This window comes from Morus notabilis, unplaced genomic scaffold (genome assembly GCF_000414095.1).
Source record: "Morus notabilis unplaced genomic scaffold, ASM41409v2 Scaffold72, whole genome shotgun sequence".
In the NCBI taxonomy this organism is placed as follows: domain Eukaryota; kingdom Viridiplantae; phylum Streptophyta; class Magnoliopsida; order Rosales; family Moraceae; genus Morus; species Morus notabilis.
The window spans coordinates 110,519-125,431 of NW_010367952.1; the positions used below are offsets into that span (position 1 = coordinate 110,519).

General features: G+C 37.1%; 1 protein-coding gene across 1 annotated transcript; it reads right to left on the reverse strand.

The window, feature by feature from the left end:
• On the reverse strand, positions 1-12,806 carry LOC21398077 (pre-mRNA-processing protein 40C). The gene is made up of 14 exons (XM_010113977.2): positions 12,737-12,806; positions 11,518-12,141; positions 11,241-11,404; positions 11,114-11,151; positions 9,912-9,990; positions 7,704-8,174; positions 7,227-7,310; positions 6,440-6,580; positions 6,226-6,332; positions 4,714-4,837; positions 3,510-3,653; positions 2,194-2,340; positions 1,109-1,231; positions 1-517 (listed from the first exon to the last, which is right to left on the reverse strand). Exons 2-14 carry the CDS (start codon positions 12,062-12,064, stop codon positions 197-199), a joined length of 2,490 nt encoding a protein of 829 aa, XP_010112279.1. The 5' UTR covers positions 12,065-12,141; positions 12,737-12,806; the 3' UTR covers positions 1-196.
• Positions 12,807-14,913: the final 2,107 nt, after the last annotated feature.

The window sequence follows — 14,913 nt, forward strand, 5'->3', positions numbered from 1 at the left end:
TCTGATAAAAATGTATAATAAATAGAAAATACTACGCATTAGTCATCTAACCAACAATGATAAAATCAGTACAATATCATACATAAGTCACTCTTATTTTTGTTTCCCTTTACAAGTCAAAATTATCAAGACTCTACGACTGAGTAAGAGGATGAAAATAATACAAAAGGACAGAGGCCAAGTAGTTTCCAATCATCTATCTTCGTTCATGCGTTCCTCTCAATCCCGAGGGCAACCTCCCAGAATCGACAGAGGTTCTATTTCTAGGATCTATTTTCTTGTCTTCCTTAGAATTAGGTTCCGACTTCTGCTGCTTCCGTAGCATGTCTTCGGCATATCGACGCCACAACGTTTCCCTATCTTTTCTTGGCATCTTGTTATATCTGGGATCGGGCTTTAGAAGACGTTTAGCAGTTGACCATGAATTAAGAACTGTTTTTCCATCATCCGTCTCGCGTTCAGCAGCATCTGCTGTCAATAATTCTGCCAACAGAGCTTTGTACTCACGTGCACAACGCTGTGGAAAAATCCAAACCACAAGAAAGAACATGAGAGACGGGAGAAAAGAAACTTTATTCATTTGAATTTCTGCTAGATACAAGTGCTACAGCACAGATAAATGTCAATTTTTAGTTCACTTTTCTACACAGAAGGAAATGAGTTTTTTGACAACATTGTAAACCCCCTATATCCTAAAAGTTAACTGTTTGCCATCAGCTACAGTGGAATTTCTTGCATCCACCAAACATTTAAAATGCAACAAGGAAAAGAGTGAATGTGCTATTTTACAAGAATTTTTTTGGTTTTGAAATTTGTTCAATAAGCAGGACACAGCATAAAGTAGTTTTTCTTATCCGCTAATTTCCTTATGACAGGAGTTTTCTCAAATAAAAGAAAAGTGAACTAAGAATATAATAGCCGACTAGCATGTGTTTGAAAACAAAAATCACGACCTTGCCAAATCGATGGAAAAACCATGACAGGGCATCTAGTTTGCTAATTGATATGTGGTGAATCATAGCTAGAATCTTGGAATCCTATGGAAGCAGGAATTTATTCCATAACATTTCATGTGGCACAATGGAACGTGCAAACATAGTAGACTTACCTCTTGCAACGTCTTTATGTGTTCGCGGAAGAGCTTTTCCATTTCAGATGAATCAAGATCAGGATTGGATGCACGACCTTGTGGATCCTTCTCCAATTTAGACTTGGATTCGGTCCAAGATGCCTGAGTACACAAGGACAACAAAAAAGTTGAATATTGGCTTGGAAACAAACAACTAACCAGGCCTCTCTTAAGAATGCATAAACCAGCCGATAATTCAAACATGGATGCTTAAACCCGTAACCAGATATAAACGTGTATTTGTATGCATGGGAATGGAATGGGCATGGGCACATGCAAGTCAGAGAGCTACTGTTAAAGTCGGGTTCCTACTTCCAGCAATAACAATAATAATAATAAATATATAATCATTCCAGGTAAAGCAGCATCGAAAGCAACAAACAATCTGTAAAGAAACGAAAATCACAGCCTTTTCATACACTGCTTGATGCATTTAACGAGGTCGTTACAGTAACAAGAGAATAATTATTTTTATGAACAATTTCTAACTTATAATTGTTTTGTATAGATAACGTGGAATTAGGCAAGAAACACTACAAAATGAGGATGAGGTCAAGATACTGATCTGCAAATCTTCTACCCTTGTCTCTCTCTCGTGTCTCTCCATAAGTAATAATATTAACGAGCTTTTAATCATCAAATGTAAAACATTAAAATGGTATAAACATAGATTATACCAACATGAGCATCTTCTATCAGGATTCTGGATCAGCACAATTTTAAAGCTGATTTCTGCTGGTTTTATTCTTTTCCTAAAACTGATTAGGGTATCCTTGACAGTTTTCCACTACCGTACTTGCAAGACCTATAGAGATAGATATTTCTAGCAGCTTCAAGTGCTGATTTCTGCTGGTTCTATTCCTTTCCGAAAACTGATTAAGGTATCCTAGACAGTTTTCTACTTCCTGTACTTGCAAGACCTATAGATAGCTATTTTTAGCAGCTTCAAGTGCAGGAGTGCAAACTATTTAACATAAACTAATCTTAGTCATGCACATTTCTTATTTTCATAGCACTACAAATTGAAGTGATTATTCTTTTATAAAAATATTAAAAAAAAATACCTGGGGGTCTTTAATTGTTTCCACAAGTAGAGCTTGAAAAGACACAACTGCTTCCTTTCTTCGAACTTTTATTCGCACTCTCTCCATTTCCTGTTCTTCTCTTTCTTTCCTCTTCCTCAACTCCCGCTCTCTTTCCTTTAATTTATCCTGAAAGTTTATTTACTGAAAGTTGAGGCGAAAGACTTCCTTTCATACAAATACAACATATGAATATCAAAAGAGTGACAGACATCTATGAATGATCAAAAACCATGCAGCCACCAGTAAACATGCTTTCCGGAAGTGAACAATTATGAATGATAGAAAGACCAACCAACAATACATTAATCTTTATGATAATAAAAAACATGTATCAAATCCTCACCCTTACAAAATATTTCCATAAGTTGTGTCTATTTTTTGCTAAGTCCGTACCCTATAAGTCAAATGAAATGGCAAGATATTGTCCTAGAAATCCCTAGAAGTAGATGCCCAAGACTCAAGAGAAAAAGCAGAAACAGATAACCAATACTAACATTCAGTATGCTCTCAGAAAGGAAAACAAAAAAAACAAAAAAACAAAAAACAATTTTCAGAAACAAAGGAACTGTGACAGACATTTCCACGGGTACATTCCAATATTTTTCAGAAATATTACTAATAAACGGTACTTTCCAAGGAGGGCACTTTTTGATATACTGCTTCCTATCAACGAGGTACTTTCCAAGGGTGCTATAACTTTCCACTAATATATAAAAAGGGTACCGTGACATATTATACTAAGAAGTAGAAAGTGAAAAAGATATAAAAGGAGAACAAGATAGCCTCCTTCAAAACAAGAAAAACAACAAAGACTAGAAAATAACAATAGAATAAAGCTCATAGTTACTTGTTAATCCTTACCCCCAAGTAAAATCCAGCTATTATTCTTTTGAAAAAGAACAAGAAAAAAGAAAACCTCCTTTAAGGGTATTTATTAACACAAGAAAATAAAATAAAGTAAAACACAAAGCAAATAATAACAATTAAAATAGAAAAGCAGCAATAAAGTACTAGTACAGGAATTAACATGCTATTAAACGGTAACAGAGAAACGACCTTCTTAATGGTATTTGCTTATACAGAGAGTAATACGGAAGAAATCTTTTAAAGTTAGGAAAAGTGCCCACCTCCTCTACCATTTCAAACAAAACAAAGGAGTGAGGGAGGGTATTGAGCGTTAGTTAAAACCGAAAAGCAATAATAAAGAACTCATACAAAATTTGACTGTATCTGCTTATATAGAGAGAGATGGAAGAAGGGAGTTTTCTAAATGTTATATAGAGCACTATCCATACCTGCTCGTCTCTTTTGGCTTTTGCCTCCCTTTCTACTTCCTCTTCTGCAGCTCTTAAATCAGATAGATACTCATTAAATAGAACTTCCCTGTCTTCATGCTTGACAGATTTGTATCTTGGGTCGTCCCTCAGACTTTCTTTCACCTATAGAAACCCCAAAACTGAAAAATTAAGATCGAAGAAAAGGTCTGTTTTTCGTAAAAGAATCTAACGCAAGAATAATCCCAATATTGCTGGCCATAAACCAACTGATAATAGGTCGTGACTCAAGATTATTCTGGTAATAAGAAAAATTGAACTTATCATGCATGGAGTTTCTCTCTTTTGCAACACAACGCATCTAAACAAAATATGAGACTACCAAAATATCAGTTTTCAATAACCTATAAATCCGAAGTAAACATATACAACAGCAGTATAAGATTATTATCAAGTAACTCCGGTTCATTGACATTGGGCTAAAACTTGCAACCGTGCAGAAATCTTCTAACTAAATACAATTTTCTCATAGGCGAACTTTACATTCAAAAAAAAAAAAATATATATATATATATATATATATCACTAAGCATTGGCTTCTCATGTCAAACAACTACTGTTTCTGGACCAAAATAATGCTTTGCTACTGATTTCTTAATGGTTTATCCAGGAAGAGGTATGTAATATGCCTTTTATGACTTTTGAAGGCCGTATGGAGGAATGCTCCATTTTATGGGATCGTATTAAGTTTATTGTTGCCTTTTGGGTCCATCAGATAAGGAGTTCATTTTTTTTTTTTTTCTGACAAGTCCGGATAAAAGCAGAGGGTTGACGTTAGGTTGGCAGCCAGTCATAAAAACCCTGCCATTTGTGGTTGGATTGATCCCCTACCCCAACCTAGTTGGGAGGAAAGGGTGAGAGAAACCCAACCCAACCTTGTTAGGGATCGGGCTTCAAATTTGTAATTTTTGCTCTTTTTTTTTTTTTTTTTGAGGAAATCTCTTCCTCTTGTTTTCTTGTTTATATAATTATTTTATAAATAAAAGTTCTTGTTTCTCTTCAAATCAATATATATATATATATACATATATATTTATATATATGTATGCATTTATGATTTCTTAGCACATATATAAGTACAAACAAACTTAAAGACACGAATATAACATGGACAAAAAGTCACCTTTCCAATAAACAACCAGAAACCAATGCAGAGAGCACTTACCCTTGACCAACGTGAATTAACAGTTACATCTCCTTTTTCTCGAAGCATGGATTTAAAATTGCTTGCAGCAGCAGCACGAATTGCTTGAGCTTTTTCTTCAGTGGCCCTCTTTAAAGGCAGGACTCTGCAAATGGAGCAAAACCTTTCAAATCAACATGCAATAGGGCAAACCTGAACTACACAAATAACATTTTACCATGCAGATCCAAAAGGAATACAGGGCTAAAGGACACACCCAAAGTGAATCCGAGAATCTGGTCACTAGCCTAGTACCTGCTGACTCATGTTGCTTTCAAGGGTTATCAATAGAAATCACTTTCTCTGTTTAGGAAACAGTTGAATATAAATATAAATAAGCGCCAAGTTAAAGAAGATAGATAGGTAACAAAAAAAAAAACAAAAATCCACGACACATGAGGCCTTTTTTTTTTTTTTCTGAAACAAGAAACTAAATATTGAATATCAAAATTTAATTACAGGTAGAGGAAGAGCTTTCCTCTAAGAATAAAACCATGGAAAGAAGAGGGGAAAAAAATGATAGCATCCTATTCTACGAAAAATGGAGCCCAGTTTCTAACTATATCAGACAAAAGTAAGCTCCTAAACTCGATTTCCCTGTGAACTGTTAGGATCCTGGTTGAGTCCCACATTGCTAAAGTATGGGCTTAGCATGTGAGTTTATAACCACTTGGGCGCCCTCTCGCTACAAGCTAGCTTTTGGGGATGAGTTCTACCCAAGGGTTATAACAATTGGTATCAGAACATGCCCTACCTCAGGCCCACGTTGCAGAAGGGGCGACCTGGAAAGGCCAGAGTGGGCCGCCATGGACGTCGGTGTTGGAAGCATGGTGGTATGTTAGGATTATGGTTGAGTCCCACAATGCTAAAGTATGGGCTTAGCATGTGCGTTTATAATCACTTGGGCACCCTCTCTCTACAAGCTAACTTTTGGGGATGAGTTCTACCCAAAGGTTATATACCAAAGAGCTACTCAATATCTGATTTTATCCCATGTGAAATCACTGGTTTCCTCACACTCCTCAAAGATTCTGCGGTTTCTTTCCATCCAATGAAAGGGAGTACTTGCATAATTGTTTGCCATTTCTGGGAATATCCCAGAGAAGCCCCATCAAGTAGCATGCACCAAATTCTATAGGAGTAAAGACAATGCAAAAACAAGTGATCAACAATCTCTGCATTGTTCTTGCACAAAAAGCACTCATATGAGTCTATTACATGACGTCGAAACTAAAAGCTATTAAGAGAGTTCAGTTCACCAAACTAGAGTTAAGTTACTAAAATTAACACAAATGCTCAAGGCTTCTGGGCATCAGTACCTAACTGCTGCCACCATTGTTAAACAAATTAAATCAGGGATCACACTAATTAACATCAATGATTGGTGTGAATATAACACGAACAAGCCCAAAGGAAAAATGACTATGACTAATGGACAAAGGTGCACAAAAATCGTAAATTCATTACTGAATTGAGTCCAACCATATTGAGTACCTTTCATTCAATAAATGCTCTCGATCCTTGCGGTCCAAGGCTAAAAATCGTGGATCATCACCCCATTTCTTTCTAAAAGTTTGATAATATGTTTTATGATCAATGTCCTAAAAATTCAAACGGTAGTTAATAAGCAATCTGCATTTCCATGATCCAATTCATAAAAGAAGCGTAAACAGTACAGCAGCTTTAATTTGAGGGAATCAAATCAAACCTCTGAGGCTTCATCCAGTAACTTCTTAAATCCCTCTATTGCAGCCTTCAGAGCAGCTCTTTTTTCTTTTCGTTCCTCCTCCACACGGGTCTTAACATAGTGCTCAAACAAGGACCTCCTAAGGGAGTAACTTGGAATAGCCTGTGTAATAGGAATGGAATAGATCTTTCACAATTAGAAACAGGCCATTCCACATAGGACATCACCGGTCCCCCCAACTTACAAGGACTGCTACATTTTTGCATTTATGCACCACCAACATTTTTTTTATAAGAGAAAACCTCATATTGATGAAATGGAATAAATACAAGAATAAGAGGATAAAGATATTCTCAGGAAAAAAAGGGGGAAATAGAAAACAAAAGATATACAAACCAACCAAAAGCACAAAGACAAAATAACCAAAACTGAAAATCCAGATTCTAGGGACCAAACATCATTATTACTCCAAACATATACTCTTTAGATGGTGCACAACCACCAATAAATCAATTCATATAAACATCACTACAGAGGCATAATATAAGTATCCACAATACAACACGAGAAAACCTCGGATGATTGATTACTCTATAAGATTAATTATATTTCAAGAATATCAAGACTGCAGTTGTTATTAAGTTATCACACATGCACCCAACATCCCAGACAAACACAAATAATGCAAGAATGATGATAAGAGGGAGAAAAAGAGGGGAAAGCAACAAAACGTGGAACATCAAGCACTTCACATTATAATTTAGAGCCTACTCAACAAAAAAATTGCCAGTATTCCACTACAACAAACCTTAAATCGTGGATCAAAAACAATCTTTGGCAGCTCCTTTTCCCATTTTGAGAATGGTGCCACTCCTCGTTCCTTAAGCATTTCCTGTATAAAGACCAAGCTTTATCACTATCATCAGGCACATGCCAAAAATTCATCAAGGAGACAGAAGTCTAGAGCTAGCAGAGCTACACAAAATTTAATCAAACAGATCTCCAAGAATTAAAATGTCAATTAACTATGTGAATAAGCACATAACAATCTAAAACTATCAGCACAAAGTTATACTTAATTCCAAATTACTGGTGTAGAATACGCACAACATATGGAAAACAAAATCAATGTAGAACATTTAAGAACTCAACATAGTGGGTGGATGGATCTACTGGGCATCAAACGTGATTCTCAACAAACATGTCATGTCAGGATATTGGATTTCCTAAGATTCTAGCATTACATCTCTTTAAAAAGCTTAAATACAGTGTAAAACAAACGTACCTTAAATTGAATAATGCACTCCTCCTTTGTAGGCCCACTGTCTGCATCCTCTGAATCTGAAGAGGAATCGGTCATATTGCGATCACCATTAGCATCTTTAGGCTTATCTTTGCTACTTTCACTCTGCTGGCCCTTCGCTGTAGGCTCAACTGCCCTAGAGCCATTTGATTCTGATGCTGCAATTCCAGGCTGTACCTGACCTGATGAAGAGGTAACAGGGGTTCCAAACTCTTGCAACTTCTTCTTAATCAAGTCAAGTGCAGATGATGAACCTTGTGCACTTGTGGATCTAAGAGCCATTGCATCACGACCACCTGTGTTAATGGCAGGAGCATTCAAATTTATTGGAGTAGATCCTTTTTCAGCCAATACATTATTATTTGGCACTGACGTGGAATTTTCTTTTGGAATGTCACTTTCTTGCTTCTTCCTTAATTCTGTCACCTCGTTTGGGATCTGCCAGCTGCTAACCTGATTGAGGGAGAAAAAAGCGGGAAAGATGAGATAATAATACAATAACTATAATGAGGCTTACCAGCAGATTATCTTTTATAAAATAGAAGCAAACACGTCTCCATTGTGACAGGTTCATCCTGGAGAAAAATCACAACCAACCATTTTTCTTCTGTAGCCATTCTAGCACTTAAAAAGTTCAAGATTCCTTAGGCCCCGTTCGCTTCACAAGTATAAATTGCGAGGTTTTGAACCTTTTGGGTTTGAACCAAAAGTTTTGAGCCTATTTGGGTTTACTCTGGTTCAAACTGGTGTTTAGAAGTGTAAAGTTTACATAGGTAATAAAACATCACATCAGAGAATAAAAGTTTGAGCTAGTGTTTGGTCAGTATGAGAATTGTGAGTAAACCAAAAATAGAGCCATGGTTTTAAACTAGAAATACTGTAGCAAATAGGTTCAAACCTATGAAAACCTAGGGGAGGGTTAAGTTCTCCAAAACCGATAATTTTGGGTTCCTATGGGTTCTCGACCACATTTCAGGTTCAAAATTTTAACAAGCAAACATGGGTTGTAAACCGAATATTGGGTTCAAACCGGAGCCATGGGTTGTAAACCCATGAAATGAACGGGCACGGACTATCCTCAAGGTGTCCATATCCTTAAAACCACACATCTTTACCAACACATCAAACTGTAAAAGTCTCCTTTTAGCAACCAAAAAAAAAACACACACACACGCACACATTTATACATAAAATCTGAGCACCAGACTGAAATAGGAGAGAAACTCTAATTGTGAATGACAGAGCGCATACCACATTGCTTACAAACTGAAACCACAGAACTTACAAATAAGGCAAAGTGTTGGCTCTCTCTCCTAAACTTGTATATGCATAGAAGCAAGCAGCTTGCTAGTACTTTGAACTGAGATCATAAATAACCACCTTCTACTTTTCTATGCAAAATTTATCCACAACTAACATAAGCAATATTAGCCCTAATTGCTCCACTGATACTAAAGAAACCCAACACATAAGTGCATGAAGAAAAGGAAAATAGAAGAGCATTAAAGCTGTTCTAATGCATAAAATGATTAAATAAGCAGCGTCAAAATACAGGAGAGTAGCTAAAGAACTTCCTTGTAAAAGTTCAGGTCCCTATTTGGCTGTCATGGAAAGCTTAATGACTGTGAGTGATTCAGAGGGTGAGTCGTGGGACTCTACCCCCTGCTTGGCATGTGATATGTGGAAAGATTGTAAGACGTCATATCATTTGCTTCATTTTAAATTTTCTGCCAATGAGTAAGTTGCGGGATGAATTAGGAAGATACAATGCAGATTCTATTTTGGTTGAGGACTAATCTGGTTTCAGAAATAGCATCAACACCAAGGTGCTAAAGATTTGAAGAATGTTCCTCCCTTTCATGCTTTCCTTCTGTTGGAAAGACAAGGGTTTTGGCAATTTTACGTGTGGTGTCCACCTCTCTTATTCTCATGGTCTAGGTTCTCCACTTTTTTTGTTTCTTCTATATATTTCATGATGATGTCTCATCATCTTTCCTTTATGTACTGTTGAAGTTTTCTTCAATAGAACTTGTTTCTTATAGAAATAAAAATATGAATGAACTAAAGAGACAATGATGAAAGGAAAAATAAAATAAAATACTAAGCACAAAATTTTATTGTTTGAATGATAAGAAACAGAAAACTAATAGCAGAACCCTCAGAACAGAAACATTTCATAACAAACCCTACCTTGGTCTTGTTGTTGTAATAGTATTTTTTTCCATCACTTGTGCTGACCAATACCCAATCAGTTCCAGGCAAGTTCACCCTGAACACAGAAAAAATAGGAAACCAAAAGTAAAGAAAATTACAATACTTTGATGAGCAGCTTCCAGATAGCAAAGAAATTCTCTTTTTGCTATGAAGAGATAAAAGATATTTGCAACAGTCTAACGGCCAAGAGACATGAAAGCTAACAAGAAATTATAGTCTTCACATGAGATTATTAGCATTTCCTTGTATTAGCAAGCCCAAAAAAAAACAAAAAACAAAACAAAAAAACAAATAATAGACGCTAGCAAACACAACAAGAACTATAGATAATGAAAAAGATACTTCAATAGTTTTTTTAAAAAATAAAAAAAAGTAAAAGAAAACACACACACACACACAAATATATAATCTATCGCAAAATAGGGAGAAAAGGGAGGGATTCGGACATTAAAGGTTTTTTACTTTACATGACATAGAGGTGGAATATTTCAATCAAGTTGGGCTTCAAACCAAATTAAATCCAGATGTGCTAATTAGCTAATTCAATGAAAGATATCAACAAACATGCTTTCCTATAATCTTAAATTTTTAAATTGAGCTCGCTTCACAACTGTAGCAAAGGGGGTAATTTTAAGAAATGGTGGAACTGAAACGAAATCATAAAGAGATTTACAGAGCAGTTAGAACTCATCTGGAGAATCCTTTTGAATATGATAAATGTATTGCTTATGCAGTATATATTCGTGTATGCCCTATAGATCCCAACGTTGATTGGAAATTGGAACTTGATATTCACAGGAAAAGAAAACTAGCAACAAGAACACCTCTATCTTATGGGACGTTGGGTTCATGGATTCAAAACCATGATTCATGAGTCTAATTTTTGAAATTCAAATTTTTTGTGAGAGAAAAACACTGTAGAGAACCAAGAACCAAGATTCAAAATCAGGGACGAACCCTTAAAACAAACATCTCATTAATATTTTCTCTATTATGATGAACAATGTATAGTGTCCCTAAGACTTATGTTATAGAGTCCAATTCCGTCTGTTGGGAAAAATAAATAAGCACAACCATGAAAGCAACAAGAAAATTGATTTACAACATGTGATAAGATCATTTTTGTTGTAAATGCAACAGGTAAAAAAATCCCAAAAACTAAAACAGAGCGAGCTTACATTGATACAGGGACAGGCTGCACAGATACTTTTTCAGGCTGCATCAACATCAAAACCAGGGATAAAAGTTAATTATATTAGGAAAAGAAAAAACCAAATGTTTCAGAGAAACTAGAATTGCAAATACCTCGCCCTTAAAACCAGGTGGCTTATCATAAGTTGATTCTCCAGTCAAAGTATTATAGTAGTAGACAACTCCAGCCTCAGTCTTGTGCGCTGTCCATGCATCTGATTGCTCATTAACATCAGCACTAACTTGGGACCTAACATCACGGACATGGGTTTGTTCGTCTACCAAGCCCGTTCAATATTTATTAGGAGAAAAAGATACATCAGTTAAGGGATGAAAAAAGAAAATTCATAATTAGCCATTCAACACCAAGAAAGCGCAACCACATCACTACCTGAAGTATGTAATTCCATCCTTGTCCCTGAGGATCCTGCCACTACTGGCTGTACAGAAGCGGCAAAAGGTGTTGGAGTCAGACGAGTATTTCCAACAGGAGCAATGCCAGGAGGCTGCGAATCAGGTCCTGGAACAGAAGGGGGAATACCGCGTGCCATTGACGGGAAAGGGCCAGGAAAGGCGGCATGATATAGCAAATTCGGCAGCCTAGGAACGCCTCCCATCTGAGGAGAGGGCTGCAACCAGGGTCCCTGAGGGGGAGCAGCCATGGAAGGCAAAGACTGATATGGAACACCAATTTGCTGCTGAACAGCTGAATTTGATGCCATAGCACCCATTGGCGAAGGCATAATAGGTCTCTGAACTGTTAAAGAAGTATCCACGGCCACAGGTCCCACGGTAATATTAGAGGAGATATGTGTAGATTGCAATATTCCTGGGGGGCCAGGTGTTCCCGGAGCCCCGGGTGTTCCCGGAGGCATGGTAAAAGCCGCAGGCGGCCCCCATGAACTTGTTGAGCCCACGTTAGGAGCCGGGGTTGTCATTGTGGAACTCAAAGAAGTATAAAAAAGCAACGAAACAGACCAAGAGATAGTGGACAATGATCGGGCATTAGCAGTTTCTGGCAAAAACATAACATTTAGTTACTGGGTTACAACCAAATAGTACTCTATTTGCTCATAAGCAACCATTAAACATCAAAATGTACAACCTAGAGCAACAATTCCTTTAGTGAGTAAAGTCGACAGCACATTATTCTTAAAAAAAGTATAAAATTAAAAAAAAAATTGTAAGTAAAACAAAAACAGAATAATCCTTAACGACAATAATCTCAGCTGAACTGGAAGATAAAACTTTAATTGCGGAAATTAATGAATTTTGAATTGAAAACTCCCAATCAAATCAAGTAAAAATCCCATTTTTAGTATATTATAACCAAACAGCGATTTTTAACTTCAACACCAATCCAATTCTACTGAGATGAACCTAAAGGACCATTGAACTGGTTTTTCGATTCTATTTCGCGTAATATTGAACCGAAATACAATTCGAATGACGAAAATTGATTGTGATAGAGAAGCTTAAGGGTTAGGAATTGCGATCTGAGGAACTGAGGAGGAAGAAGAAGAACAAGAACAAGAAGAAGTTGGAGTTGGAGTCGCATTCATGGAACAACAATACGAGCAAAAAAGGAGACGAGAAGAGACGGAGTATACCTAGAACTGGAAGACGAGTCGCTGCCGCTGCCGCTGCCTCTGCCTCTGCTTCTTCGTGCTCTCTTTCGTTTCTCTCCTCCTCTTCTTTTTTTTTTTCCTCCTTTTCCTCCCCTCTTCACTACCACTGTATCTATACATCTACATCTATACAATATGTGGATCCCACGCCCGTGGTGGGACGAAACGTTTCGTCTGTGAGGGGCACTATGTGAATCCCGCGCCCGCGGTTTCGTCTTTATGGGGACGAAACGATTCGCTCCACGCCCGCGGTTAGGGATGTAAGTAGGCCGGTTAGGCTCGGATTGGGCTTAAAATTTGGGCCGAGCCGCTACATTCGGAGTTTGGGCCGCAGCATTTAATTTGGCTCACAAACCCGTAATCCTTTGGGTTACCTCGAGTAGGCTCGATTTTGCGGGTTGGGCGGGTTGGGCCTGGATGTTTGATTGTGCCCATGGCAACATGTTGGAAAGAAAACAAATTATGGTCTTTGTCAGCATATTTATGATGTCTTTGGACGAGGAAGGTACCAACTGTTATTTACCCACTCTTGCCTCTTTCTGAGCTCGATTTTCCTTCTTTAATGGTTTCCACTGTTTCGAAAACTTAAAATCTGACGTTTCTTTGGGGTTAAATGATTGATTGAGAGCCGAAAGAGAAGAGGCAAAACGAGAAGTTGTTTTTGGTTTTTGACGAGTATGGATTGTTCTTGAGTCGGCACAAAAAATGTGTGGTGGTTTTGGGATTTGAGGCCATTAGAGCTTGGATTTTTCTTCTTCAGAGTTTCGGATTCAACCAGTTGACCCGCTTCTTGTTCGGATCTCACGGCGATCGTCGGATTCTCGAAGGTCCGTCGCTCCTCTTTCTGATTTAGGGTTTGATTATTTCGTCTTTCTGGTAGGAATTGCGTTGATTTTGCTGAAATTGGATTGGGTAGATATATAGATAAGATAAGAGTGTAAATACTAAATATACAAGAGTTGAAAAGAGGATTGAATTTAGTTTGATAGTAATGGTGACTGCGAATGACCCAATCGAGTCGATTCTGAATTCGTTTCATTTCTGTAAAACCATTTCTCACTGTGACGCGAAGAGATTCTTTCATTGGCAAAGAGAAAGAGGAAGCTGCAAGAATCGAAGGAGAGGGACGCTAGCAGAGAGAGAGAAACTGAGAAGTGTGGGTTGGGCCTATTTGAATCCGAGAGAGAGACTTAGAACTGCGAAGAGATTTTTTCCCACTAATCTCATCGGCCGGGTCGGGGAGTATCGGCCGAAGGAAGCCCGTCCTGCGGTCCAACCCGTAATGTGCGGGTTGGGCCTATTTGAATCCAAGAAAAAAAAAATTCACAAATTTCAGGTAGAGTTAATTCGAATCAGGCGGGTTAGTCGGATTCGGTCTAAATTCTTACAACCTTACCCGCGGTAAGAACGAAACGTTTCTTCTGTGAGGGCACAAACAAAACGTTTCGTCCCCTTTTTTTTTAATTTTCTTTTTTGTTTTGGCTTATTGCCTTCTTTTCTTTTGAGCCTCCTTTTCTTCCTTATTTGCTCTTTTAGTCCCCAATTTTTTAACCTTTTTTCATTTCTTTAAAATTTTTAAATTTTTTTGTTTCTCTTCTTCTTGTTTATTTTTGGTCCAGTCCACTCGATCCTTCCGCGACCACCACAGATTCTTAAAAAAATTTCATAAAACTCCACCACATTTATTGCACCGCGAGCTTTTTAAATCGGACTAAATATAATTCTAATCACCGTATTCTATTAACTTTTTTGGTCTCTCATTTAATCATATAATTTTTTTAACAATTATACATTCTTATTTTTATACGTTTTTTTTTTCCTTTCGCTTTTGTTTTACTTCCTTTATTTTTTTTTTTTCAATCCATAATTTTTACTAACACAATAATTAAAATTTAACATAGGGATAGAACTTAAAAGTTTTCCCGTCCACAGCTGACTTCAACTAATATATTATAAAAGAGTGGAAGTTTGCTTTACTGGGCCTTTTTCGTCGTCCAAAACGTGTGTTTTAAGGCCCCCCTTTCTTTTTTTTTTTGGCTTTTGATGGTTTTTTAGGGGGCTTTTCAAGGTCTTTTTTTCCCTTTTTCATCTCTTCTTTAAAATTTTATACTTTTCGTACTTACCTTTCTTTTTAACGTTTTTCTTTCATTCACCCTAAT

What these genes read in the sequence shown, in the direction of transcription:
- LOC21398077 (XM_010113977.2), bottom strand. Translation starts at nt 12,064, where the DNA reads ATGACAACCCCGGCTCCTAACGTGGGCTCAACAAGTTCATGGGGGCCG. An exon ending in TACTGGATGAAGCCTCAGAG is followed by an intron (nt 6,333 to 6,439) that starts GTTTGATTTGAT and finishes TTGAATTTTTAG; the next exon opens with GACATTGATCATAAAACATA. An exon ending in AAGCCAAAAGAGACGAGCAG is followed by an intron (nt 2,341 to 3,509) that starts GTATGGATAGTG and finishes ATAAACTTTCAG; the next exon opens with GATAAATTAAAGGAAAGAGA.